The 26,503-nt window shown below is 46.9% G+C and overlaps 1 protein-coding gene across 5 annotated transcripts in view; it reads right to left on the bottom strand.

Annotated features, from left to right (window-relative positions):
- The window catches only part of CDC25A (cell division cycle 25A), a 179,736-nt gene extending 153,819 nt beyond the window's left edge, over window positions 1-25,917 (bottom strand). For 4 of the 5 annotated variants that reach the window (XM_069210821.1, XM_069210824.1, XM_069210823.1 and 1 more), the window contains exons 1-3: window positions 25,804-25,917; window positions 24,954-25,171; window positions 23,682-23,767 (exon numbers count right to left, since the gene is read on the bottom strand). In XM_069210821.1, coding sequence (XP_069066922.1) covers window positions 23,682-23,767; window positions 24,954-25,135 — 268 coding nt within the window. In that variant the 5' untranslated portion in view covers window positions 25,136-25,171; window positions 25,804-25,917. The other variant, XM_069210822.1, reaches the window with a different exon arrangement.
- Between the last annotated feature and the right edge of the window lie 586 nt (window positions 25,918-26,503).

Raw genomic sequence — 26,503 nt, 5'->3', positions numbered from 1 at the left:
GGATATCTAAATGTAATGCAGAGCTACCGGGACGTGATTTTATTAGCAATCCACCCAGGCTTGTGTGAAAGAATTCTCTTCCTTGCTACTGGAATTCATAAGAACTAAAGTTTTCAAGCAATCTCAACATGAAAGTGCATTACGTCTTTAAGGACGCATGTACTTAGCCAGACTCCATTAAACTATGCAAAAGAGACCTGGTAAAAAGCTGAATACCATAAACATTTACCAATTATGACATTCTAAAATGGACATGTATTCCTGCTTTTTTTTTTTTTTTTTTTTTTTTTTAAACAAACCCCGGACTTTCTGGGATGAAGAACATGGTTCACTACTTGAACAACATGATATGGAGATCTTACATTGATACTACGGGAAGGAGGTGATCTTTGCAATAGAATGTAAATTAAATCCTTGTAAAGGTTCAAGGTAGCCAGGTCAAGCAAAGACAAGTCACACTGGCACTACAAAATTGGTCCTGGTCACATACTGATCCATAAAGAGCCCTTGAATGGAGGGCACTTTTTTTAACATTTCCACTTTGAGAGATATGTGCCTCTGATACAGTGAATGTAGCAAAGTGCCAATTTGACATAGTTACGCCCCCTACTTTCTGCATGGTAGATGTGATTTTGACTAAAAAGGTGTCTGGGTTCTTGCTAAACAGGCCCCCAGTGCCAGGCCCCTTTTTTCCTAAACTGCATAGTTGTAACCCCAATTGCTAAATCCTTTAGCACCCTCTGTAAGTCCCTAGTAAATGGTAACCCAGGTGCCTGGGGTACTAAAGAGTTCTTAAGGGCTGCAGCACAAATTGTGCCACCCTAAGGGACACCTAAGCAAACATGCTGCAGTTGCCGGCTGCGTATCTTGGTGTTTACAAAAGGGAAAACATGACATGGCACACAGTCTGTGGCCATGTCTCCCAACACTGCATGCAATACATGTAAATCACCCCTTGGGTAGGTCTTGCATCCTTAAGGCAGGATGCATTATATTACATGTGAGGACAAATCTGCACAGATATGCCCCTGCTATGTCATGTCAGCCAGTTCTCAGACATTAAGTGACCAGGAAAACCATTTTACATGCATGTGTGGGATACTGGTCAATATGAGTTCCCCAGCTACATGATGGCTTCACTGAAGATAGGGATGTTTAGTATCAAACATCTCGTATTGGTGGACTCGCACTGATGTCAATGTTGGATTTACCAAGACAAACCCCCAGAGGGCACCTCAAAAGGTGCCCCCCCCAAAAAAAAAATCCCTACCAGCCTCTGGTGTGCTCCCTGACCAGTTCTGCCACCCAATACATCATTCTGGACCTCTGGTGTGACAGCCTTCTGTAATGTCCTGTGATGCTTTCACAGGAATGTGCTGTCACTATTGCAATTTTGTGGTTCTGTATTTATTAGTTGTTTTCTTATGTTTATAGGATTAGGACTCATCATGGTCCTTGCTACCTTGTAAGTATCCTTTACAACTGCTTTTAGGCCTTGATTATTGACCCACTTGCAATCCTTGAAATTATGTGGAGTGGATATCTGGTTATTTCACCATTGAAACTTATTCCAGAGGACTTTGGTTTATGTGGTTCATGAGATATCTGCAGTTTTAGTCCTAGTAAGCATGGTTAATGCTGGACTTGTGTCGCCAATAGGCTAAAATCAACTGGGCTCTATTAGTTACTTTGACATTGATGAGTCTGCCTTGCCACAATCCCATTTTTTGCTACTTGCTGGTAGGTTCTGGTAATGGCTTCACTTTGTTCTTTAGATCTTTGAATTTTTCTATTGCACTTTCCAGGCTCTTTACTCTTTGGCATTCTTAGTGCACTGTTTCAGGGTGTCTGTTACTGGGATTTCACTTATTCTATATGGACTTGGTAGGATGTCGCGTTTCATAAGTTATGTAAATTGATTTATACTGAATGTATACTCTGCACTTTGCAACCTTCAAAAAAGTCACATCCCGTTACAAAACACATTGGCAGTTGTGGAGTTATTTGACAATACAAAGGACTTTTTTTCCTGATTGAGACCGGATGTCTTTCAACTTTGTAAAAAGAAATGACATTGGTCAATTAAAAAGGCTATCAAATTGGAAGCTCTGACTTTTCTTGTGAATTGTACTACATTGGACTTGTATCAAGTGCTGTGGAAACTACCTCTAATTTTAGTCAAGGCCACTGCAGTAGATCCAGCTCAGCTGACTGGACCTTCCAGCGGGAGTATTTGCACCTGATCTAGAGCCCTACTCTAAAGGGAAAAGAAAGTGAGGGGAGGTTAATCCGAGGAACAAACGAGCCCGCACCACGAGCTCTGGCTCAGAAGCCAGGAATCACAACTCTACAATGCAACAAGATAATGCTGTTGGCCAAGTGGCGCTCGACCGAATAATAGAGCATATAAGGGAGGAGCTCGTTAAGAGATTGCACCCCATTGAAATGCGTCTTCAAGCCATCGAGGATAAACTTGGAGGACTTTAAGCCTCTTTTGTCTGACAACCCCTTGCAAGTTGATATCCAACCGCATAAGCAACCCTCTATTTTGGGCCATCCTCCCAGTGCCAATGACAGGACCTCCCCTAATCTGGAGGAGGGCCCCTTGTTATTTAAGGACCGCTGTGACTATTGTTGTCAACCGGAGGTGGGTCGGAAAGCCAGGTCCCTAATAAACTCAGTGGTTAATAGCCCCAAATCTATAACGCCCGCAGTCACCTTTACAAGGGGATCTGGAGGAGCATCTCTAATTCCTAATACCTGTGCCTCAGAGGTGGTACCGAAACCCGGCAGACTTAGTTCGGGAAATCAAGGGGGCAAGCTAAGTGTTTTACATTTACCCCCAGAACCATGTCCATAGGTTCTTGTTATTTCTAATGTGCCAAGATTACAATCTAACAGATTGGAATCCGACGAAGAGTTGAAAAACAAGGTCATACATTGGCTGCATGTTAATGCTAATTTCGAGTTTTGTATGGTACCCTCTATATTAATGGTGAGGAGGGTGGGTTTGTTGAACAAGATAGGAATGGGTGATAGTATTGTTGTTAACTTTGAGTCTCCTGCAATGGTTCAACAGCTGTTTTTAAACATGTGCAGACCTGGTCCAGCAGCAGTAGGAGTTTCATTGTGCAGACTTGTGACCGTTTACCCCTCAGTAACCAAAGGTGTTCCAAGCAGGACGATATCTGTTTTCAGAGATCCTCCCCGCTCTCAATTACAAAGTGCCTATCATTTTGAACGCAGGCATCTTTTCACCTTTTTTTACTGGTGTAGATTGACATAAAATTAATACCTCGCATGGTCCCCCAGAGATTCTGAGGAATAGACTAACTATTAGGGAATGTACTACTCCTAGTGTCAATGAGCAAGGAGGTCCTGGAGTAGGCATCCTAGAGGGAACTTTGCCTTTAATTACGGTCCCTAGGGGCTCTATGTGGACAGGGGAGAGTGATGTCATTGGTGATAAAGAAGCTCGGGGATTAATGGGGAGTCGTCTTTTGATAGCCCAAATGCGTAACACGAACCTTTTGAGCAACTTATCTAAGACAACCCAAATTACACCAGAAGCCTTGGTTGATGCACCCAAAGCTCAAGATGATACGCCAGGGAAAATTCACTGTTGAAATATAGCAGGCCTTGAGCACAAAATGCGAATTCCAGAATGGGGCCTTTATAGATAAGCATAAGATCTGCTTATTCCAAGAGACATGGGCTTTGGAGCCCAAGTTTAGGTGCAGTTTTAAAAGTTACTGGGTCCCAGCCCGCAAGGTGACTTCTGGGAGACCTTCTGGAGGGTTACTGACATGGGTTAGCTGTTCCCTTAAGTGCCAGATTGAAGAAATGGATACGGGCTGTGCCGACCTGCAAGGTTTGATATTGACGACCTCTATTGATAAACCCCTACTATTAGTAAATATATATAGTAGAAGTATGGGTAGTAACTGTGCATCTGATGTTTTGATTGCCTTAGACAATATTTTATCCAGCAAATCCGCCACCTACTAGGTTATAATTGCAGGGGATTTTAACACTACTTTTGAGCCCCATTCAGTGGCCCTGGAACTTTATGAAGAAGAGGACATTTATTGGGGTATCCCGCAACTATCACTGAATAAAAGCACTAGAATGAGCAAATCGGCTTACCAAATAATTGACATCACACCTGCATATGGTCTCCGTGCCTGTAACGGCCGCTCCTGCTCAGATGCCAAACCCAGCCGTACTTTTAGGCGAGGAGTGCACAAGAGCCATATCGACTATTTCCTACTGGACATTTGCTTGTGGGGACATATGATCGACATGGCGGTAATGGAACATGAAGTAAGTGACCACGAATCATTAGTCTTAATCATCTAGGGTTTGTTGCATTCATTAGATGCCTCTGAATCGCAGGACTATGTACAACAGCTTGTTATGACAAAGAACAAGCGCAATATTAAGTGGGACACTGAATTCATCACTGGGCTCCCTTGCATCTATATTTAGCCTACTAACAGATCGAATGGAGCATATGCTCTGCTCACCTGAGGATAGGGACAGGCTTTTGGCCGCACATGTGGAATTATTTAACTCCCTCAAAAACCATTTTACTAAAGAATCTGTTGTTAAAACAAGGAACAAACGGAGCGAGAGATGGTTCAACCACTCATGCAAGGAAGCTAAGTATAAGTTATTGAGGGACCTGAGAAAGGGGATCAGAGCCTATAAGACAATCAAGAGGGCTACAAGCAGGAGCTCATTAAGGCCCACAGGAGCTGGGAGGGAGAAAGGTGGGCTGCTCTTTTGGATTCCACTAGAGTGACTGATACCTCCAAGTTTTGGAAGCTGATTTCAAATGATAGTGGTGAACCTCGGCCACTGCCTGGGACCTCGATTCTTCCTGTAACATGGATAAGACACTTTGGGTCATTTTACACAGGGGGTGGATGTTTCATATCCCGGGGTCTGGTGGAAAAAAAGGGAAGTCTGATTTACCCCTGTAGGAAGTTGGCTCTGTATGTGCTATTTCAAAGTAAGGAATAGCATGCACAGAGTCCAAGGGTTCCCCTTAGAGGTAAAATAGTGGTAAAAAGAGATAATACTAATGCTCTATTTTGTGGTAGTGTGGTCGAGCAGTAGGCTTATCCAAGGAGTAGTGTTAAGCATTTGTTGTACATACACATAGACAATAAATGAGGTACACACACTCAGAGACAAATCCAGCCAATAGGTTTTGTTATAGAAAAATATCTTTTCTTAGTTTATTTTAAGAACCACAGGTTCAAATTTAACATGTAATATCTTGTTTGAAAGGTATTGCAGGTAAGTACATTAGGAACTTTGAATCATTTCAATTGCATGTATACTTTTCAAGTTATTGACAAATAGCTATTTCAAAAGTGGACACAGTGCAATTTTCACAGTTCCTGGGGGAGGTAAGTTTTTGTTAGTTTTACCAGGTAAGTAAGACACTTACAGGGTTCAGTTCTTGGTCCAAGGTAGCCCACCGTTGGGGGTTCAGAGCAACCCCAAAGTCACCACACCAGCAGCTCAGGGCCGGTCAGGTGCAGAGTTCAAAGTGGTGCCCAAAACGCATAGGCTAGAATGGAGAGAAGGGGGTGCCCTGGTTCCGGTCTGCTTGCAGGTAAGTACCCGCGTCTTCGGAGGGCAGACCAGGGGGGGTTTTGTAGGGCACCGGGGGGGACACAAGCCCACACAGAAATTTCACCCTCAGCAGCGCGGGGGCGGCCGGGTGCAGTGTAGAAACAAGCGTCGGGTTCGCAATGTTAGTCTATGAGAGATCAACGGATCTCTTCAGCGCTGCAGGCAGGCAAGGGGGGGCTTCCTCGGGGAAACCTCCACTTGGGCAAGGGAGAGGGACTCCTGGGGGTCACTTCTCCAGTGAAAGTCCGGTCCTTCAGGTCCTGGGGGCTGCGGGTGCAGGGTCCTTTCCAGGCGTTGGGACTTAGGTTTCAGAGAGTCGCGGTCAGGGGAAGCCTCGGGATTCCCTCTGCAGGCGGCGCTGTGGGGGCTCAGGTTTTGGTACTCACAGTCAGAGAGTAGTCCGGGGGTCCTCCCTGAGGTGTTGGTTCTCCACCAGCCGAGTCGGGGTCGCCGGGTGCAGTGTTGCAAGTGTCTTTAAAGCTGCTCCTTGAAACAAAGTTGCAGTCTTTTTGGAGCAGGTCCGCTGTCCTCGGGAGTTTCTGGTCGTCGTCGAAGCAGGGCTGTCCTCAGAGGATTCAGAGGTCGCTGGTCCCTTTGGAAGGCGTCGCTGGAGCAGAGTTCTTTGGAAGGCAGGAGACAGGCCGGTGAGTTTCTGGAGCCAAGGCAGTTGTTGTCTTCTGGTCTTCCTCTGCAGGGGTTTTCAGCTGGGCAGTCCTTCTTGTTGTCGCAGGAATCTAATTTTCTAGGGTTCAGGGTAGCCCTTAAATACTAAATTTAAGGGCGTGTTTAGGTCTGGGGGGGTTAGTAGCCAATGGCTACTAGCCCTGAGGGTGGGTACACCCTCTTCGTGCCTCCTCCCAAGGGGAGGGGGTCACAATCCTAACCCTATTGGGGGAATCCTCCATCTGCAAGATGGAGGATTTCTAAAAGTTAGAGTCACCTCAGCTCAGGACACCTTAGGGGCTGTCCTGACTGGCCAGTGACTCCTCCTTGTTGCTTTCTTTGTTCCCTCCAGCCTTGCCGCCAAAAGTGGGGGCCGTGGCCGGAGGGGGCGGGCAACTCCACTAAGCTGGAGTGCCCTGCTGGGCTGTGACAAAGGGGTGAGCCTTTGAGGCTCACCGCCAGGTGTCACAGCTCCTGCCTGGGGGAGGTGTTAGCATCTCCACCCAGTGCAGGCTTTGTTACTGGCCTCAGAGTGACAAAGGCACTCTCCCCATGGGGCCAGCAACATGTCTCTGGTGTGGCAGGCTGCTGGAACTAGTCAGCCTACACAGACAGTCGGTTAAGTTTCAGGGGGCACCTCTAAGGTGCCCTCTGGGGTGTATTTTGCAATAAAATGTACACTGGCATCAGTGTGCATTTATTGTGCTGAGAAGTTTGATACCAAACTTCCCAGTTTTCAGTGTAGCCATTATGGTGCTGTGGAGTTAGTGTTTGACAACCTCCCAGACCATATACTCTTATGGCTACCCTGCACTTACAATGTCTACGGTTTTGTTTAGACACTGTAGGGGTACCATGCTCATGCACTGGTACCCTCACCTATGGTATAGTGCACCCTGCCTTAGGGCTGTAAGGCCTGCTAGAGGGGTGTCTTACCTATACTGCATAGGCAGTGAGAGGCTGGCATGGCACCCTGAGGGGAGTGCCATGTCGACTTACTCTTTTTGTCCTCACTAGCACACACAAGCTGGCAAGCAGTGTGTCTGTGCTGAGTGAGAGGTCTCCAGGGTGGCATAAGACATGCTGCAGCCCTTAGAGACCTTCCTTGGCATCAGGGCCCTTGGTACTAGAAGTACCAGTTACAAGGGACTTATCTGGATGCCAGGGTCTGCCAATTGTGGATACAAAAGTACAGGTTAGGGAAAGAACACTGGTGCTGGGGCCTGGTTAGCAGGCCTCAGCACACTTTCAATTGTAAACATAGCATCAGCAAAGGCAAAAAGTCAGGGGGCAACCATGCCAAGGAGGCATTTCCTTACACAACCCCCCCCCCCCAAACGAAAGAGGATGAGACTAACCTTTCCCAAGAGAGTCTTCATTTTCTAAGTGGAAGAACCTGGAAAGGCCATCTGCATTGGCATGGGCAGTCCCAGGTCTGTGTTCCACTATAAAGTCCATTCCCTGTAGGGAGATGGACCACCTCAACAGTTTAGGATTTTCACCTTTCATTTGCATCAGCCATTTGAGAGGTCTGTGGTCAGTTTGAACTAGGAAGTGAGTCCCAAAGAGGTATGGTCTCAGCTTCTTCAGGGACCAAACCACAGCAAAGGCCTCCCTCTCAATGGCACTCCAACGCTGCTCCCTGGGGAGTAACCTCCTGCTAATGAAAGCAACAGGCTGGTCAAGGCCATCATCATTTCTTTGGGACAAAACTGCCCCTATCCCATGTTCAGAGGCATCTGTCTGCACAATGAACTGCTTAGAATAATCTGGAGCTTTTAGAACTGGTGCTGAGCACATTGCTCGTTTCAGGGTGTCAAAGGCCTGTTGGCATTCCACAGTCCAGTTCACTTTCTTGGGCATTTTCTTGGAGGTGAGTTCAGTGAGGGCTGTCACAATGGATCCATATCCCTTCACAAACCTCCTGTAATACCCAGTCAAGCCAAGGAATGCCCTGACTTGAGTCTGGGTTTTTGGAGCTACCCAGTCCAGAATAGTCTGGATCTTGGGTTGGAGTGGCTGAACTTGGCCTCCACCTACAAGGTGGCCCAAGTAAACCACAGTTCCCTGCCCTATCTGGCATTTGGATGCCTTGATAGAGAGGCCTGCAGATTGCAGAGCCTTCAAAACCTTCTTCAGGTGGACCAGGTGATCCTGCCAGGTGGAGCTAAAGACAGCAATATCATCAAGATAAGCTGTGCTAAAGGACTCCAAGCCAGCAAGGACTTGATTCACCAACCTTTGGAAGGTGGCAGGGGCATTCTTTAAACCAAAGGGCATAACAGTAAACTGATAATGCCCATCAGGTGTGGAGAATGCGGTTTTCTCTTTTGCTCCAGGTGCCATTTTTATTTGCCAGTACCCTGCTGTCAAGTCAAAGGTACTTAAGAATTTGGCAGCACCTAATTTATCTATGAGCTCATCAGCTCTAGGAATTGGATGAGCATCTGTCTTGGTGACAGAATTGAGCCCTCTGTAATCCACACAAAACCTCATCTCTTTCTTTCCATCTTTGGTGTGAGGTTTGGGGACTAAGACCACTGGGCTAGCCCAGGGGCTGTCAGAGCGCTCAATTACTCCCAATTCCAGCATCTTGTGGACTTCCACCTTGATGCTTTCCTTAACATGGTCAGACTGTCTAAAGATTTTGTTTTTGACAGGCATGCTGTCTCCTGTGTCCACATCATGGGTACACAGGTGTGTCTGACCAGGGTTTAAGGAGAAGAGTTCAGGAAACTGTTGTAGGACTCTCCTACAATCAGCTTGCTGTTGGCCAGAGAGGGTGTCTGAGTAGATCACTCCATCTACTGAGCCATCTTTTGGGTCTGATGACAGAAGATCAGGGAGAGGTTCACTCTCTGCCTCCTGATCCTCATCTGTTACCATCAACAGATTCACATCAGCCCTGTCATGGAAGAGCTTAAGGCGGTTCACATGGATCACCCTCTTGGGGCTCCTGCTTGTGCCCAGGTCCACCAGGTAGGTGACCTGACTCTTCCTTTCTAGCACTGGGTAAGGGCCACTCCATTTGTCCTGGAGTGCCCTGGGAGCCACAGGCTCCAGAACCCAGACTTTCTGTCCTGGTTGGAACTCAACCAGTGCAGCCTTTTGGTCATACCAAAACTTCTGGAGCTGTTGGCTGGCCTCAAGGTTTTTGGTTGCCTTTTCCATGTACTCTGCCATTCAAGAGCGAAGGCCAAGTACATAGTCCACTATGTCTTGTTTAGGCTCATGAAGAGGTCTCTCCCAGCCTTCTTTAACAAGAGCAAGTGGTCCCCTTACAGGGTGACCAAACAGAAGTTCAAAGGGTGAGAATCCTACTCCCTTCTGTGGCACCTCTCTAAGCGAAAAGCAGACATGGCAAGAGGACATCCCATCTCCTTTTGAGTTTTTCTGGGAGCCCCATGATCATGCCTTTTAATGTCTTGTTGAATCTCTCAACTAAGCCATTAGTTTGTGGATGGTATGGTGTAGTGAATTTGTAAGTCACTCCACACTCATTCCACATGTGTTTTAGGTATGCTGACATGAAGTTGGTACCTCTGTCAGACACCACCTCCTTAGGGAAACCCACTCTGGTAAAGATACCAATGAGGGCCTTGGCTACTGCAGGGGCAGTAGTCGACCTAAGGGGAATAGCTTCAGGATACCTAGTAGCATGATCCACTACTACTAGGATGTACATACAGGGAGTGCAGAATTATTAGGCAAGTTGTATTTTTGAGGATTAATTTTATTATTGAACAACCACCATGTTCTCAATGAACCCAAAAAACTCATTAATATCAAAGCTGAATATTTTTGGAAGTAGTTTTTAGTTTGTTTTTAGTTTTTGCTATGTTAGGGGGATATCTGTGTGTGCAGGTGACTATTACTGTGCATAATTATTAGGCAACTTAACAAAAAAAAATATATACCCATTTTAATTATTTATTATTACCAGTGAAACCAATATAACATCTCAACATTCACAAATATGCATTTGACATTCAAAAACAAAACAAAAACAAATCAGTGACCAATATAGCCACCTTTCTTTGCAAGGACACTCAAAAGCCTGCCATCCATGGATTCTGTCAGTGTTTTGATCTGTTCACCATCAACATTGCGTGCAGCAGCAACCACAGCCTCCCAGACACTGTTCAGAGAGGTGTACTGTTTTCCCTCCTTGTAAATCTCACATTTGATGATGGACCACAGGTTCTCAATGGGGTTCAGATCAGGTGAACAAGGAGGCCATGTCATTAGATTTTCTTCTTTTATACCCTTTCTTGCCAGCCACGCTGTGGAGTACTTGGACGCGTGTGATGAAGCATTGTCCTGCATGAAAATCATGTTTTTCTTGAAGGATGCAGACTTCTTCCTGTACCACTGCTTGAAGAAGGTGTCTTCCAGGAACTGGCAGTAGGACTGGGAGTTGAGCTTGACTCCATCCTCAACCCGAAAAGGCCCCACAAGCTCATCTTTGATGATACCAGCCCAAACCAGTACTCCACCTCCACCTTGCTGGCGTCTGAGTCGGACTGGAGCTCTCTGCCCTTTACCAATCCAGCCACGGGCCCATCCATCTGGCCCATCAAGACTCACTCTCATTTCATCAGTCCATAAAACCTTAGAAAAATCAGTCTTGAGATATTTCTTGGCCCAGTCTTGACGTTTCAGCTTGTGTGTCTTGTTCAGTGGTGGTCGTCTTTCAGCCTTTCTTACCTTGGCCATGTCTCTGAGTATTGCACACCTTGTGCTTTTGGGCACTCCAGTGATGTTGCAGCTCTGAAATATGGCCAAACTGGTGGCAAGTGGCATCGTGGCAGCTGCACGCTTGACTTTTCTCAGTTCATGGGCAGTTATTTTGCGCCTTGGTTTTTCCACACGCTTCTTGCGACCCTGTTGACTATTTTGAATGAAACGCTTGATTGTTCGATGATCACGCTTCAGAAGCTTTGCAATTTTAAGAGTGCTGCATCCCTCTGCAAGATATCTCACTATTTTTGACTTTTCTGAGCCTGTCAAGTCCTTCTTTTGTCCCATTTTGCCAAAGGAAAGGAAGTTGCCTAATAATTATGCACACCTGATATAGGGTGTTGATGTCATTAGACCACACCCCTTCTCATTACAGAGATGCACATCACCTAATATGCTTAATTGGTAGTAGGCTTTCGAGCCTATACAGCTTGGAGTAAGACAACATGCATAAAGAGGATGATGTGGTCAAAATACTCATTTGCCTAATAATTCTGCACTCCCTGTATTTCCTGAGGCTGTGGGAGGTTCTAGTGGACCAACTATGTCCACACCCACTCTTTCAAAGGGGACCCCCACCACTGGAAGTGGAATGAGGGGGGCCTTTGGGTGCCCACCTGTCTTACCACTGGATTGACAGGTGGGGCAGGAGAGGCAAAACTCCTTCACCTTCTGGGACATATTGGGCCAGTAGAAGTGGTTGACTAACCTCTCCCACGTCTTGGTTTGTCCCAAATGCCCAGCAAGGGGAATATCATGGGCCAAGGTCAGAATAAACTCTCTGAACGACTGAGGCACTACCACTCTCCTAGTGGCACCAGGTTTGGGGTCTCTGGCCTCAGTGTACAGGAGTCCATCTTCCCAATAGACCATATGTGTTCCATTTTTCTTGCCCTTGGACTCTTCAGCAGCTTGCTGCCTAAGGCCTTCAAGAGAGGGACAGGTTTCTTGTCCCTTACACAGCTCCTCCCTTGAGGGTCCCCCTGGGCCTAAGAGCTCAACCTGATAAGGTTCAAGCTCCAAAGGCTCAGTTCCCTCAGAGGGCAGAACTTCTTCCTGAGAAGAGAGGTTCTCTTTTTCTGACTGTGTTGCAGTTGGTTTCCCAACTGACTTTCCTTTTCTCTTGGTAGGCTGGGCCATTTTTCCAGACTCCAGCTCTACTTTTTCACCCTGTGCCTTGCATTGTGCTCTTGTTTTTACACACACCAGTTCAGGGATACCCAGCATGGCTGCATGGGTTTTTAGCTCTACCTCAGCCCATGCTGAGGACTCCAGGTCATTTCCAAGCAGACAGTCTACTGGGATGTTTGAGGAGACCACCACCTGTTTCAGGCCATTGACCCCTCCCCATTCTAAAGTTACCATTGCCATGGGATGTGCTTTAGTTTGATTGTCAGCATTGGTGACTGTATAAGTTTTTCCAGTCAGGTATTGGCCAGGGGAAACCAGTTTCTCTGTCACCATGGTGACACTGGCACCTGTATCCCTCAGGCCTTCTACACTTGTCCCATTAATAAAGAGCTGCTGCCTGTATTTTTGCATGTTAGGAGGCCAGGCAGCTAGTGTGGCTAAATCCACCCCACCCTCAGAGACTAGAGTAGCTTCAGTGTGGACCCTGATTTGCTCTGGGCACACTGTTGATCCCACTTGGAGACTAGCCATTCCAGTGTTACCTGGATTGGAGTTTGGAGTGGAACTTTTCTTGGGACAGGCCTTGTCTCCAGTTTGGTGTCCAGACTGACTACAGTTTCGACACCAGGCCTTTTTGGGATCAAAGTTTTTACCCTTGTACCCATTGTTTTGTGAAGAGGCTCTGGGCCCACCCTCCTGTGCAGGTTTTTGGGGGCCTTTAGAAGACTCTTGACTATTTTTATTTTTGGCTGTCTCACCACCTTTCCCCTGGGGAGGTTTTGTGACCCCTTTCTTTTGGTCACCCCCTGTGGAAGTTTTGGACACCCTAGTCTTGACCCAATGGTCCGCCTTCTTTCCCAATTCTTGGGGAGAAATTGGTCCTAGGTCTACCAGATGCTGATGCAGTTTATCATTGAAACAATTACTTAACAGGTGTTCTTTCACAAATAAATTGTACAGCCCATCATAATTACTTACACCACTGCCTTGAATCCAACCATCTAGTGTTTTTACTGAGTAGTCTACAAAGTCAACCCAGGTCTGGCTCGAGGATTTTTGAGCCCCCCTGAATCTAATCCTATACTCCTCAGTGGAGAATCCAAAGCCCTCAATCAGGGTACCCTTCATGAGGTCATAAGATTCTGCATCTTGTCCAGAGAGTGTGAGGAGTCTATCCCTACACTTTCCTGTGAACATTTCCCAAAGGAGAGCACCCCAGTGAGATCTGTTCACTTTTCTGGTTACACAAGCCCTCTCAAAAGCTGTGAACCATTTGGTGATGTCATCACCATCTTCATATTTAGTTACAATCCCTTTAGGGATTTTCAACATGTCAGGAGAATCTCTGACCCTATTTATGTTGCTGCCACCATTGATGGGTCCTAGGCCCATCTCTTGTCTTTCCCTCTCTATGGCTAGGATCTGTCTTTCAAAAGCCAATCTTTTGGCCATCCTGGCTAACTGGATGTCCTCTTCACTGGAGTTATCCTCAGTGATTTCAGAGGTGTTGGTCTCTCCTGTGAGGGAACCAGCATCTCTAACTATTATTTTTGGAGTCAGGGTTTGAGAGACCCTGTTCTCCCTTGATAGGACTGGTAGGGGGGAATTTTCCTCCAAGTCACTATCCTCTTCCTCTGAGTTGCCACCCTCAGAGGGGTTGGCCTTTTCAAACTCTGCCAAAAGCTCCTGGAGCTGTATTTTGGTAGGTTTGGGGCCCATTGTTATTTTCTTTATTTTACAGAGTGACCTTAGCTCCCTCATCTTAAGATGGAGGTAAGGTGTGGTGTCGAGTTCCACCACAGTCACATCTGTGCTAGACATTTTGCTTCTAAAAGTTGGAATACTTTAAGAATCTACAACTAGTTCTAGGTTCTAATTCAAACTTTTACAAACTTTTAAACTCTAAAAGAAATGCTAAACAGGATCTAACACAAGGCCCTAGCAGGTCTTTTAAGAATTTAGAAAACTTTTCAAATTGCAAAAATCAATTTCTAATGACAATTTTGGAATTTGTCGTGTGATCAGGTATTGGCTGAGTAGTCCAGCAAATGCAAAGTCTTGTACCCCACCGCTGATCCACCAATGTAGGAAGTTGGCTCTGTATGTGCTATTTCAAAGTAAGGAATAGCATGCACAGAGTCCAAGGGTTCCCCTTAGAGGTAAAATAGTGGTAAAAGAGATAATACTAATGCTCTATTTTGTGGTAGTGTGGTCGAGCAGTAGGCTTATCCAAGGACTAGTGTTAAGCATTTGTTGTACATACACATAGACAATAAATGAGGTACACACACTCAGAGACAAATCCAGCCAATAGGTTTTGTTATAGAAAAATCTCTTTTCTTAGTTTATTTTAAGAACCACAGGTTCAAATTTAACATGTAATATCTTGTTTGAAAGGTATTGCAGGTAAGTACATTAGGAACTTTGAATCATTTCAATTGCATGTATACTTTTCAAGTTATTGACAAATAGCTATTTCAAAAGTGGACACAGTGCAATTTTCACAGTTCCTGGGGGAGTTAAGTTTTTGTTAGTTTTACCAGGTAAGTAAGACACTTACAGGGTTCAGTTCTTGGTCCAAGGTAGCCCACCGTTGGGGGTTCAGAGCAACCCCAAAGTCACCACACCAGCAGCTCAGGGCCGGTCAGGTGCAGAGTTCAAAGTGGTGCCCAAAACGCATAGGCTAGAATGGAGAGAAGGGGGTGCCCCGGTTCCGGTCTGCTTGCAGGTAAGTACCCGCGTCTTCGGAGGGCAGACCAGGGGGGGTTTTGTAGGGCACCGGGGGGGACACAAGCCCACACAGAAATTTCACCCTCAGCAGCGCGGGGGCGGCCGGGTGCAGTGTAGAAACAAGCGTCGGGTTCGCAATGTTAGTCTATGCGAGATCAACGGATCTCTTCAGCGCTGCAGGCAGGCAAGGGGGGGGCTTCCTCGGGGAAACCTCCACTTGGGCAAGGGAGAGGGACTCCTGGGGGTCACTTCTCCAGTGAAAGTCCGGTCCTTCAGGTCCTGGGGGCTGCGGGTGCAGGGTCCTTTCCAGGCGTCGGGACTTAGGTTTCAGAGAGTCGCGGTCAGGGGAAGCCTCGGGATTCCCTCTGCAGGCGGCGCTGTGGGGGCTCAGGTTTTGGTACTCACAGTCGGAGAGTAGTCCGGGGGTCCTCCCTGAGGTGTTGGTTCTCCACCAGCCGAGTCGGGGTCGCCGGGTGCAGTGTTGCAAGTCTCACGCTTCTTGCGGGGAGTTGCAGGGGTCTTTAAAGCTGCTCCTTGAAACAAAGTTGCAGTCTTTTTGGATCAGGTCCGCTGTCCTCGGGAGTTTATGGTCGTCGTCGAAGCAGGGCAGTCCTCAGAGGATTCAGAGGTCGCTGGTCCCTTTGGAAGGCGTCGCTGGAGCAGAGTTCTTTGGAAGGCAGGAGACAGGCCGGTGAGTTTCAGGAGCAAAGGCAGTTGTTGTCTTCTGGTCTTCCTCTGCAGGGGTTTTCAGCTGGGCAGTCCTTCTTGTTGTCGCAGGAATCTAATTTTCTAGGGTTCAGGGTAGCCCTTAAATACTAAATTTAAGGGCGTGTTTAGGTCTGGGGGGTTAGTAGCCAATGGCTACTAGCCCTGAGGGTGGGTACACCCTCTTCGTGCCTCCTCCCAAGGGGAGGGGGTCACAATCCTAACCCTATTGGGGGAATCCTCCATCTGCAAGATGGAGGATTTCTAAAAGTTAGTCACCTCAGCTCAGGACACCTTAGGGGCTGTCCTGACTGGCCAGTGACTCCTCCTTGTTGCTTTCTTTGTTCCCTCCAGCCTTGCCGCCAAAAGTGGGGGCCGTGGCCGGAGGGGGCGGGCAACTCCACTAAGCTGGAGTGCCCTGCTGGGCTGTGACAAAGGGGTGAGCCTTTGAGGCTCACCGCCAGGTGTCACAGCTCCTGCCTGGGGGAGGTGTTAGCATCTCCACCCAGTGCAGGCTTTGTTACTGGCCTCAGAGTGACAAAGGCACTCTCCCCATGGGGCCAGCAACATGTCTCTGGTGTGGCAGGCTCCTGGGGGTCACTCCTGCACTTGAGTTCCGATCCTTCACATCCTGGGGGCTGCGGGTGCACAGTCTTTACTAGGCGTCGGGATCTGGGAAGCAGGCAGTCGCGGTCAGGGGGAGCCTTGGGATTCCCTCTGTAGGCGTCGCTGTGGGGGCTGGGGGGGGGGGGGGGGCGCAACTCTGGCTACTCACAGTCGCCGGGGAGTCCTCCCTGAAGTGTTGTTTCTCCACAAGTCGAGCCGGGGGCAAAGTAGCAAGTCTCACGCTTCCGGCGGGAAATGCAGTTGTTTTAAAGTTGCTCCTTTGGAAACAAAGTTGCAGTCTTGGGTGAACAGAGCCGCTGTCCTCTGGAGTGCTTGGTCCTTCTAGAGCAGGGCAGTCCTCTGAGGATTCAGAGGTCGCTGGTCCCTGGGGAAAGCGTCGCTGGAGCAGTGTCTTTAGAAGTGGGGAGACAGGCCGGTAGAGCTGGGGCCAAAGCAGTTGGTGTCTCAGTCTTCTCTGCAGGGTTTTTCAGCTTAGCAGTCCTCTTCTTAGGTTGCAGGAATCTGAGTTCCTAGGTTCTGGGGAGCCCTTAAATACTAAATTTAAGGGCGTGTTTAGGTCTGGGGGTTAGTAGCCAATGGCTACTAGCCCTGAGGGTGGGTACACCCTCTTTGTGCCTCCTCCCAATGGGAGGGGGTCACATTCCTATCCCTATTGGGGGAATCTTCCATCTGCAAGATGGAGGATTTCTAAAAGTCAGAGTCACCTCAGGACACCTTAGGGGCTGTCCTGACTGGCCAGTGACGACTCCTTGTTTTTCTCATTATCTCCTCCGGCCTTGCAGCCAAAAGTGGGGCCGTGGCCGGAGGAGGCGGGCAACTCCACTAGCTGGAGTGCCCTGTGGTGCAGTAACAAAGGGGGTGAGCCTTTGAGGCTCACCGCCAGGTGTTACAATTCCTGCAGGGGGAGGTGTGAAGCACCTCCACCCAGTACAGGGTTTGTTACTAGCCAGAGTGACAAAGGCACTCTCCCCATGTGGCCAGCAACATGTCTCGAGTGTGGCAGGCTGCTAAAACCAGTCAGCCTACACAGGTAGTTGGTTAAGGTTTCAGGGGGCACCTCTAAGGTGCCCTCTGGGGTGTATTTTGCAATAAAATGTACACTGGCATCAGTGTGCATTTATTGTGCTGAGAAGTTTGATACCAAACTTCCCAGTTTTCAGTGTAGCCATTATGGTGCTGTGGAGTTAGTGTTTGACAACCTCCCAGACCATATACTCTTATGGCTACCCTGCACTTACAATGTCTACGGTTTTGTTTAGACACTGTAGGGGTACCATGCTCATGCACTGGTACCCTCACCTATGGTATAGTGCACCCTGCCTTAGGGCTGTAAGGCCTGCTAGAGGGGTGTCTTACCTATACTGCATAGGCAGTGAGAGGCTGGCATGGCACCCTGAGGGGAGTGCCATGTCGACTTACTCGTTTTGTCCTCACTAGCACACACAAGCTGGCAAGCAGTGTGTCTGTGCTGAGTGAGAGGTCTCCAGGGTGGCATAAGACATGCTGCAGCCCTTAGAGACCTTCCTTGGCATCAGGGCCCTTGGTACTAGAAGTACCAGTTACAAGGGACTTATCTGGATGCCAGGGTCTGCCAATTGTGGATACAAAAGTACAGGTTAGGGAAAGAACACTGGTGCTGGGGCCTGGTTAGCAGGCCTCAGCACACTTTCAATTGTAAACATAGCATCAGCAAAGGCAAAAAGTCAGGGGGCAACCATGCCAAGGAGGCATTTCCTTACAACCCCCAATCAAATTTACCTTAGCAGAAACTAAGGCAGCAGTAACCTTTTTGAAGTGGGCAAGGCCCCGGGTCTTGACAAAATTCCCGGCGACCTCTACAAATAGAATCCTGATATTTGGGCTCCTATTTGAAGTTGGTTTGTAATGCGGTCGCCGCACGAGCACCCACCATCCTCCCCGGACATGGAATGGAGCTGAGATAGTTCCCCTTTTCAAAAAAAAAAAAAAAAAAGGCAGTCCTAGTGACCCCTTTAATTATCACCCAATTTGTCTACTTGACAACTTACAAAAACTTTTCGCAAAGCAGATTCTGCTCCACCTTGATGAGTGGATTACAGAGAATGGAGCCATTTTGGATCTTCAGACAGGGTTCAGACCTGTAGTTAGCACAATAGATCAGGTTCTGAGGTTCCTAGCAATTAAATGGAAGACGGTGGATGTTTGAGGCGGGAACCTATTTGTGGTTTGTCGATCTGAGAGCGGCTTTTGATCTGGTCCCTAGAAATAAACTCTGGCTGACATTATCGAATATGGGTGTAGGAAGTTGGCTCTGTATGCACCATTTCAAAGTAAGGAATAGTATGCACAGAGTCCAAGGGTTCCCCTTAGAGGTAAGATACTGGCAAAAATAGATAATACTAATGCTCTATTTTGTGGTAGTGGGGGTCGAGCAGTAGGCTTATCAGAGGGTAGTGTTAAGCACTTGTTGTACACACACAGGCAATAAATGAGGAACACACTCAGAAACAATTCTAGGCCAATAGGTTTTTGTATAGAAAAATCTCTTTTCTTAGTTTATTTTAAGAACCACAGGTTCAAATTTTACATGTAATACTTTAAATGAAAGGTATTGCAGGTAGGTACTTTAGGAACTTTGAAAAATCAAAATAGCATATACAGTCTTCACATAAATCACATATAGCTATTTTAAAACTAGACACCGTGCAATTTTCAACAGTTCCTGGGGGGGGGGGGGGGGGGGAAGAGTAAGAGTTTGTTAGTTTTTGCAGGTAAGTAAACCACCTACGGGGTTCAAGTTTGGGTCCAAGGTAGCCCACCGTTGGGGGTTCAGAGCAACCCCAAAGTTACCACACCAGCAGCTCAGGGCCGGTCAGGTGCAGAGTTCAAAGTGGTGCCCAAAACACATAGGCTTCAATGGAGAAGGGGGTGCCCCGGTTCCAGTCTGCCAGCAGGTACCCGCGTCTTCGGAGGGCAGACCAGGGGGGTTTTGTAGGGCACGGGGGGGGGAAAGAGACTCAAGTTAGCACAGGAAGTACACCCTTCAGCAGCACAGGGCAGCCGGGTGCAGTGTGCAAACACGTCGGGTTTCCAATGTAAAATCAATGGGAGACCAAGGGGTCTCTTCAGCGATGCAGGCAGGCAAGGGGGGGCTCCTCGGGGTACACCAACTGGGCAAGGGAGAGGGCCTCCTGGGGGTCACTCCTGCACTTGAGTTCCGATCCTTCACATCCTGGGGGCTGCGGGTGCACAGTCTTTACTAGGCGTCGGGATCTGGGAAGCAGGCAGTCGCGGTCAGGGGGAGCCTCGGGATTCCCTCTGTAGGCGTCGCTGTGGGGGCTTGGGGGGGGGGGGGCGCAACTCTGGCTACTCACAGTCGCCGGGGAGTCCTCCCTGAAGTGTTGTTTCTCCACAAGTCGAGCCGGGGGCAAAGTAGCAAGTCTCACGCTTCCAGCGGGAAATGCAGTTGTTTTAAAGTTGCTCCTTTGGAAACAAAGTTGCAGTCTTGGGTGAACAGAGCCGCTGTCCTCTGGAGTGCTTGGTCCTTCTAGAGCAGGGCAGTCCTCTGAGGATTCAGAGGTCGCTGGTCCCTGGGGAAAGCGTCGCTGGAGCAGTGTCTTTAGAAGTGGGGAGACAGGCCGGTAGAGCTGGGGCCAAAGCAGTTGGTGTCTCAGTCTTCTCTGCAGGGTTTTTCAGCTTAGCAGTCCTCTTCTTAGGTTGCAGGAATCTGAGTTCCTAGGTTCTGGGGAGCCCTTAAATACTAAATTTAAGGGCGTGTTTAGGTCTGGGGGTTAGTAGCCAATGGCTACTAGCCCTGAGGGTGGGTACACCCTCTTTGTGCCTCCTCCCAATGGGAGGGGGTCACATTCCTATCCCTATTGGGGGAATCTTCCATCTGCAAGATGGAGGATTTCTAAAAGTCAGTCACCTCAGGACACCTTAGGGGCTGTCCTGACTGGCCAGTGACGACTCCTTGTTTTTCTCATTATCTCCTCCGGCCTTGCAGCCAAAAGTGGGGCCGTGGCCGGAGGAGGCGGGCAACTCCACTAGCTGGAGTGCCCTGTGGTGCAGTAACAAAGGGGGTGAGCCTTTGAGGCTCACCGCCAGGTGTTACAATTCCTGCAGGGGGAGGTGTGAAGCACCTCCACCCAGTACAGGGTTTGTTACTAGCCAGAGTGACAAAGGCACTCTCCCCATGTGGCCAGCAACATGTCTCGAGTGTGGCAGGCTGCTAAAACCAGTCAGCCTACACAGGTAGTTGGTTAAGGTTTCAGGGGGCACCTCTAAGGTGCCCTCTGGGGTGTATGTTACAATAAAATGTACACTGGCATCAGTGTGCATTTATTGTGCTGAGAAGTTTGATACCAAACTTCCCAGTTTTCAGTGTAGCCATTATGGTGCTGTGGAGTTCGTGTATGACAGACTCCCAGACCATATACTCTTATGGCTACCCTGCACTTACAATGTCTAAGGTTTTGCTTAGACACTGTAGGGGCACAGTGCTCATGCACTGGTGCCCTCACCTATGTTATAGTGCACCCTGCCTTAGGGCTGTAAGGCCTGCTAGAGGGGTGACTTATCTATACTGCATAGGCAGCGTGAGGTTGGCATGGTACCCTGAGGGGAGTGCCATGTCGACTTACTTGTTTTGTCCTCACCAGTACACACAAGCTGGCAAGCACTGTCTGTGCTGAGTGAGGGGTCCCCAGGGTGGCATAAGACATGCTGCAGCCCTTAGAGACCTTCCCTGGCATCAGGGCCCTTGATACCAGGGGTACCAGTTACAAGGGACTTACCTGGATGCCAGGGTGTGCCAATTGTGAAAACAAAAGTACAGGTGAGGGAAAGAACACTGGTGCTGGGGCCTGGTTAGCAGGCCTCAGCACACTTTCAAATCAAAACTTATCAGCAAAGGCAAAAAGTCAGGGGGTAACCATGCCAAGGAGGCATTTCCTTACAATGGGCGTCCCTAAAGGCCTCTTAAATCTTATAGTCTGACTGCACGAAAGCACTTTTTCCCAGGTCAGGTGTGGCAAAGATGGCCAATTAACTGACCGAGCTGCTATTGAAAGAGGAGTTAGGCAAGGCTGTGTCTTAGCTCCTACCCTCTCTCTTTTATATATAAATAACTGCATTAATTACTTAACCAACTGTAACGATTCACCTAAACTGGCAGTAAGAAAATCCCAGGTCTGATTTATGCGGATGACACCATCTTATTAGCCAAAACACCTAAGGGACTACAAAATTTGGCTGACCAATTCTGTTTGTTTTGTAGACATTTTGACCTGGAGGTTAATGTTAGGAAAGCCAAGTTCATGATATATAGTTCACGGAAAATCAAGCAAAATTGACTAGCTCAATTAATTCCACTCCTTTGGAAAGGGTTGCGGAGTAGGATTATTTGGGGATTAGATTAATGGATTCGGGTAATTGGGATGCGGCCATTAGAAAAGCAAGAAGTGTAGTCAGTCCACATTTAAACCCTACTTTTGAAATATATAAAGTTCAAATCCGAGGTGCAGCATTGTATGGGGCAGAGCTCTGGGGTTTTCATAGGCAGCTGGATGCCCTTCAAATTAAAAAATCACTTTATTAGGTATATATCTAGGTTGGGGAAGGGCACACCGATGATCCCGCTTAGATTTTGGAACAAACAGCATTAAAGATATAGCAGGCCTTAAGCCCCTTCTATATTGGATCCGCATTTGGAAAAAAGAAGAACTGGCTTCCTTCCGAGATGCAATCAAGGACCTTACAAAGACCCAGTGTAACTGGAAAAAGGTTATATGGTTAAGGGAGTTGAAATTGGCTGGGGACAAACTGGCTCTCCCCCTTTTTTGGGAGAGGCCGGAGTTGATTCCCACCAATCCCATCCCACTAGTTAAACAAAGGTATTGGGAGAAGGCCAATGAGGAGATCCTCCATAGCAATGGGGTGGGACGATTGACATCTGAGTTCCTGATGGTCAAACAAGAACCAAGGCCTGAGCAATTTTTGGATCTCGCCATACCCGCCCATGCATGTGTCCTATTCCTTCAATTCAGATATGGAACCTTACCAGTTAATAGTTTCACTGCCCGTTGGCCGCAGAATAGTTCAGAGGCCAATAAATGTTTACATTGTAACACATGTGAGGAAACTATTGAACACATCTTATTCTTCTGCCCTCTGAACAAAAATCCAAGGGGAAGATGGATCATCCCGCTTTGTAAAACTCTGCTATTATATGATCGAGCTAATGCTTACAGAATATGTAAATATGATTTGTCTACCCTGGTTGTAAGTGCGGTAACCAAGTTCCTGACAGCAGCTTGGTCTTTTCGTCTCAGGGTTATTTCAGTGTCCGATCTCTAACATTACATTAGAACGCAGGATCACTGGGGACTCATAGTTGGGCCTGCCTTTGGGGAGGTTTCTTTCCCATTTAGTGTCTATTTTATGGTTTTAAACATGACATTTTTACATCAAATGTTATCACTATCCATAACGTTAAAATCAGGACAACAAATAGCATTTGTGCTTTGGGCCCCTGTGTTTGAATAGTTCCCTATGCTTTTAACATATCCCATTTTAATTAATTATGATTGGTAATTTAATAGTTCATAAAAGATTGTAGGAATGAGCGGACGATTGGACCCTAGGCTTAGCCCCCTTAGGAGTCCTAAGGAGTTTTCCCTCTCCTCAACTATGTATTGTCGCTTGTCTGATTGCATCCAATTGGTCTACATCTGGCCCGATCAAAGACTTAATGCAGCTTGCTTTTTTAAGGAAGTTGCCCAGATTATAACCTGTTTGATCCTTCTTGCTGTGTTTTTTTATGGCAAGCTCCATGTATTATACCGTCTCATATTACATTTTTAATTTATGGAGGTGCTTCATGAGTTAATCCCCATGTTTACCCAAAATGAGTTTATATGGATGCATTCATCTTTTTTAGAAATTGTGTGATTCGGACTTGTGTAGTAATTTCAAACTCTGTGGGTTACACAGATGCCCAAATGTTTTATGGGGCTGTGCATGAATGCACATGGATTTTTGTTAACTTATGAATTCTTATGATCATTTATACTGCATTTGACTTATTTTAAATTGTTTATTATTCCTTTTGCGTAGTCTTAGGAGTGTACAGCTTTATTATGTGCTTTAATGGCTCGAGAACAGCCGAATAAAGTCTATGACGATGATGTGCTATGGTTTTATCTTGATTTATTGCATTATATGTACTCTACTAAGCATGTGTCTATGCCTTGGGGTAGAGGGTAATAGGCAACCATCTAGCACCACACCAAATTTTGACGGAATCTGACTTATGCTACGGTATGACACTCACAGGAGGTGAAGTTAATTACCACTACTATCCTCCCTTTATTTTTTCTTTATTTGCTATACCAGATTCATGGACCAAAAAGTTGCAATATCCTTTGGATATAATGAGGCTGTGCCATGTACCAACAAACCTGCATCTGACGAATCTGAAGATACAGTCCTCTGCCAACTGGCACCAGTCTCCAAACACATCCTCTTCTTAGGTGTCTCAGAAGGGCTAAGGGAAAAAAGAAAGAGAAAAAAAATGTATACCAGTGGAACAAGAAAGTGGTAATGGCAGATTGGGTGCAGTTCCACAGTTGCACTAACAAAATCCCAGCCGCACAATTAAGCAAATTGCGTTTGGCTTGTAGGGCTTAAGGACGTCTGAAGTCACACCAAACTTGAGGGGGAAAACGTTAATGCAACATGGCCCGTGTATCGCAAGAGCCCTGCTCTAGTAAAACTAGAACTAACCTGCAAGCTCATTACACTGAAGCGTGCATCTTACGAAGAGGAAAGGCTGGGGAGAAAAGAAGCCCGTGAACCTAGAAGGGTTCGTGTGATGTAAGATATAGACCCATTTTGTAGTGCCAGTGGGATTTTATTCATTAGGCCCATCTTAAATCTCTTTCAATATTTCGTTATATTTCACAGCGAAGCCCTACCCCTTCCCTACTGCCCCACAATAGGAAATCCAAATGATATTACAGATAAAGAAGTGTTCCTTTACCACACCCTCTTACCCGTTTGTGGTATTTTTATTTTTGTCTTCACACACAGGACTGTTTTAGAACAGGCAGCTTCTAAATAGAATAAACTTTATTTCCTCAAAATCTCACGGCTTAAACGAGCTTACGCTGCATGGGTTAGCAACTTAAATTCAGACCTACTAGATTGACCAATGCATAACTGAGTTCCATAAATTATTTAAAGACTATTGAAATTTAAAGTATGTATATATAATTTGGAACTCCAGTTAAGATAATTAAAACGATATAACACTGCAACAAGACATCCCTGTTAGCGTGGCTAAAACGTTTGACACGTGTACCCATTTGTGTGGCTGTTACACTTCCCGATTATTCTGGTATAATGTACCACAAGTTCCAGTTTTATTCCCGATTATTTTTAACATTTACAGACTGCTAGCAGTTAGTTCATAACTTCACATGCAGGTGACACCCAACTGCTGTTGAAATTCGATCAGTCTATAAATGCTGCAATACAAGTTACGTACACACGTTCTAAACCCCCATTGGGGGTAACAACTCACCCCGCTCCTAATTACAGTTTAGAATATCTCTCAAAATGTACTCTGCGAGTTCGGAATGCTTTTCCAACTCACCACTTAGGGTTTTACCATACAGCAGAAAACTATTCCGTTGATTCGGGTAACAAGCAAACCAAATCCTTAAGCTTACCTTCCCAACCCTTGCAGTTGGTCCATAGTGAGAGCTAGGTTGGTCATGGGAGACAGCACAGATGGGGTGGTCTCGGAACTGAAGAGGGCTTTGGAAACTGGCAGAGAGAGGCCAGGGGAGCATGAAGCGGGCAGAGAGAGGCGGCGGGTTCCCCAGGTCGGAGCAGCTCGGTAGCCGTCCATGGTCTCGATAAGGTGACGCGGTGGGGTTCTTCACGCCTGCAACCAAACAACGTAAGCATTATTAAATTAATGTGTGTACGGTTTAGTGGACCACAGACATACAAGAATAAAAATGTTGAAGCTGTGATTCGATAGATGTCGATCGGTTCAGAAATAACAAAAAACATAGTACTCAAAGAATACACACGAGAGAACAGATGTAAACACGACAATTATATTTTTTAAAACACTGAATGTCAGACCAAACAGCCATAACATATCAACCTAGCGTGCAACCGAATGACTCCTGTAAATGAATTAAGTCAAATAGTTTATAGTCACATATAGCTAAAAAGAAACAGCAGGTAGACAGACCAACAAGAAAAGGTCACACAGAGGCCAGGGAAACCAAAAGAACACGCGCCGAAAAGTCACAAGAGCGACGCATGCGGTGGCAACATATAATAAAACTTATTAAAACGTCTCCCATTCTCGTAGATCCACTATTAAAAGTTTGCTCTGTGGACGACGAAATGGGTCAGTATACCAGGATAAATTGCCCGTAAAAGGCGCGGATACCTGGAGGATAGAACTGACAGACTAGACTTTAAAATCAAACCAAAAAACGTATTACAGTTTGTTATAAAAGTAAAACACAAGTGAATAGCGAGGAGAGCTCATGGCCGCACCTGGGCACAGGCAGCCCGCCCCTACTTCCGGCTTGTTCTCTGCCGCGACCCCAGCCTCTGACCGCTTGGCGCCTTCTCCCTGGCCCTAGCAACTAAAACTGGCGCCAACTTGCACTAGCCAATCAGCGCGCGCGCTAGAAAGACCAACGTCGGGCTACAACCAATCGCGTCACGGCATCCATTAACTCTAGCCTCATCTGTCAGGTCATTTATGCGGAACGTAAGGTTTGATTGACAGCATCGTTCGCGAACCGGTAAGTAATTATTTTCGCGGCATTCTAAAACGGCCAATAGAAAGCCAGCGTCAGGACCTTGGCTTGGGATGTAAATATTCCAATCGCCAAAAACTCCCGGGAAAGGAGCTCGAGACCAAGTGATTCGCTAGCTGTCTATTTCGCAGGGTCGCGTCCTCGGTGCCGTACAGAATATGATTGGCTGATATTCCGCCGTTTCCCATTGGTTGCTTCTGAAAATGCGAGCGACCTCGCTCTTACATTTTTTGTTTTCGGCTTTACCACGTGCTGCATTTTCTTTGAGAGCACGGGACAAATACCCAAAATAAGGCATTTTTTTATTTTTTTAACGATAATCAGGAAAAAAGTGCTTTGGCTAAAAGTGTCTGGTTTTTCTCATAAAAATGGTTTCAACTAATGGTTTGATGTGCTAAAGTCTTCTATCCTCCGAGTTTTCGGGAATATGC

The sequence above is a fragment of the Pleurodeles waltl genome, chromosome 10, assembly GCF_031143425.1.
Source record: "Pleurodeles waltl isolate 20211129_DDA chromosome 10, aPleWal1.hap1.20221129, whole genome shotgun sequence".
NCBI classification, from domain to species: Eukaryota; Metazoa; Chordata; class Amphibia; order Caudata; family Salamandridae; genus Pleurodeles; species Pleurodeles waltl.
The sequence above is the reverse complement of the archived record's forward strand: the minus strand, read 5'-3'. Positions and strand labels throughout refer to the sequence as shown.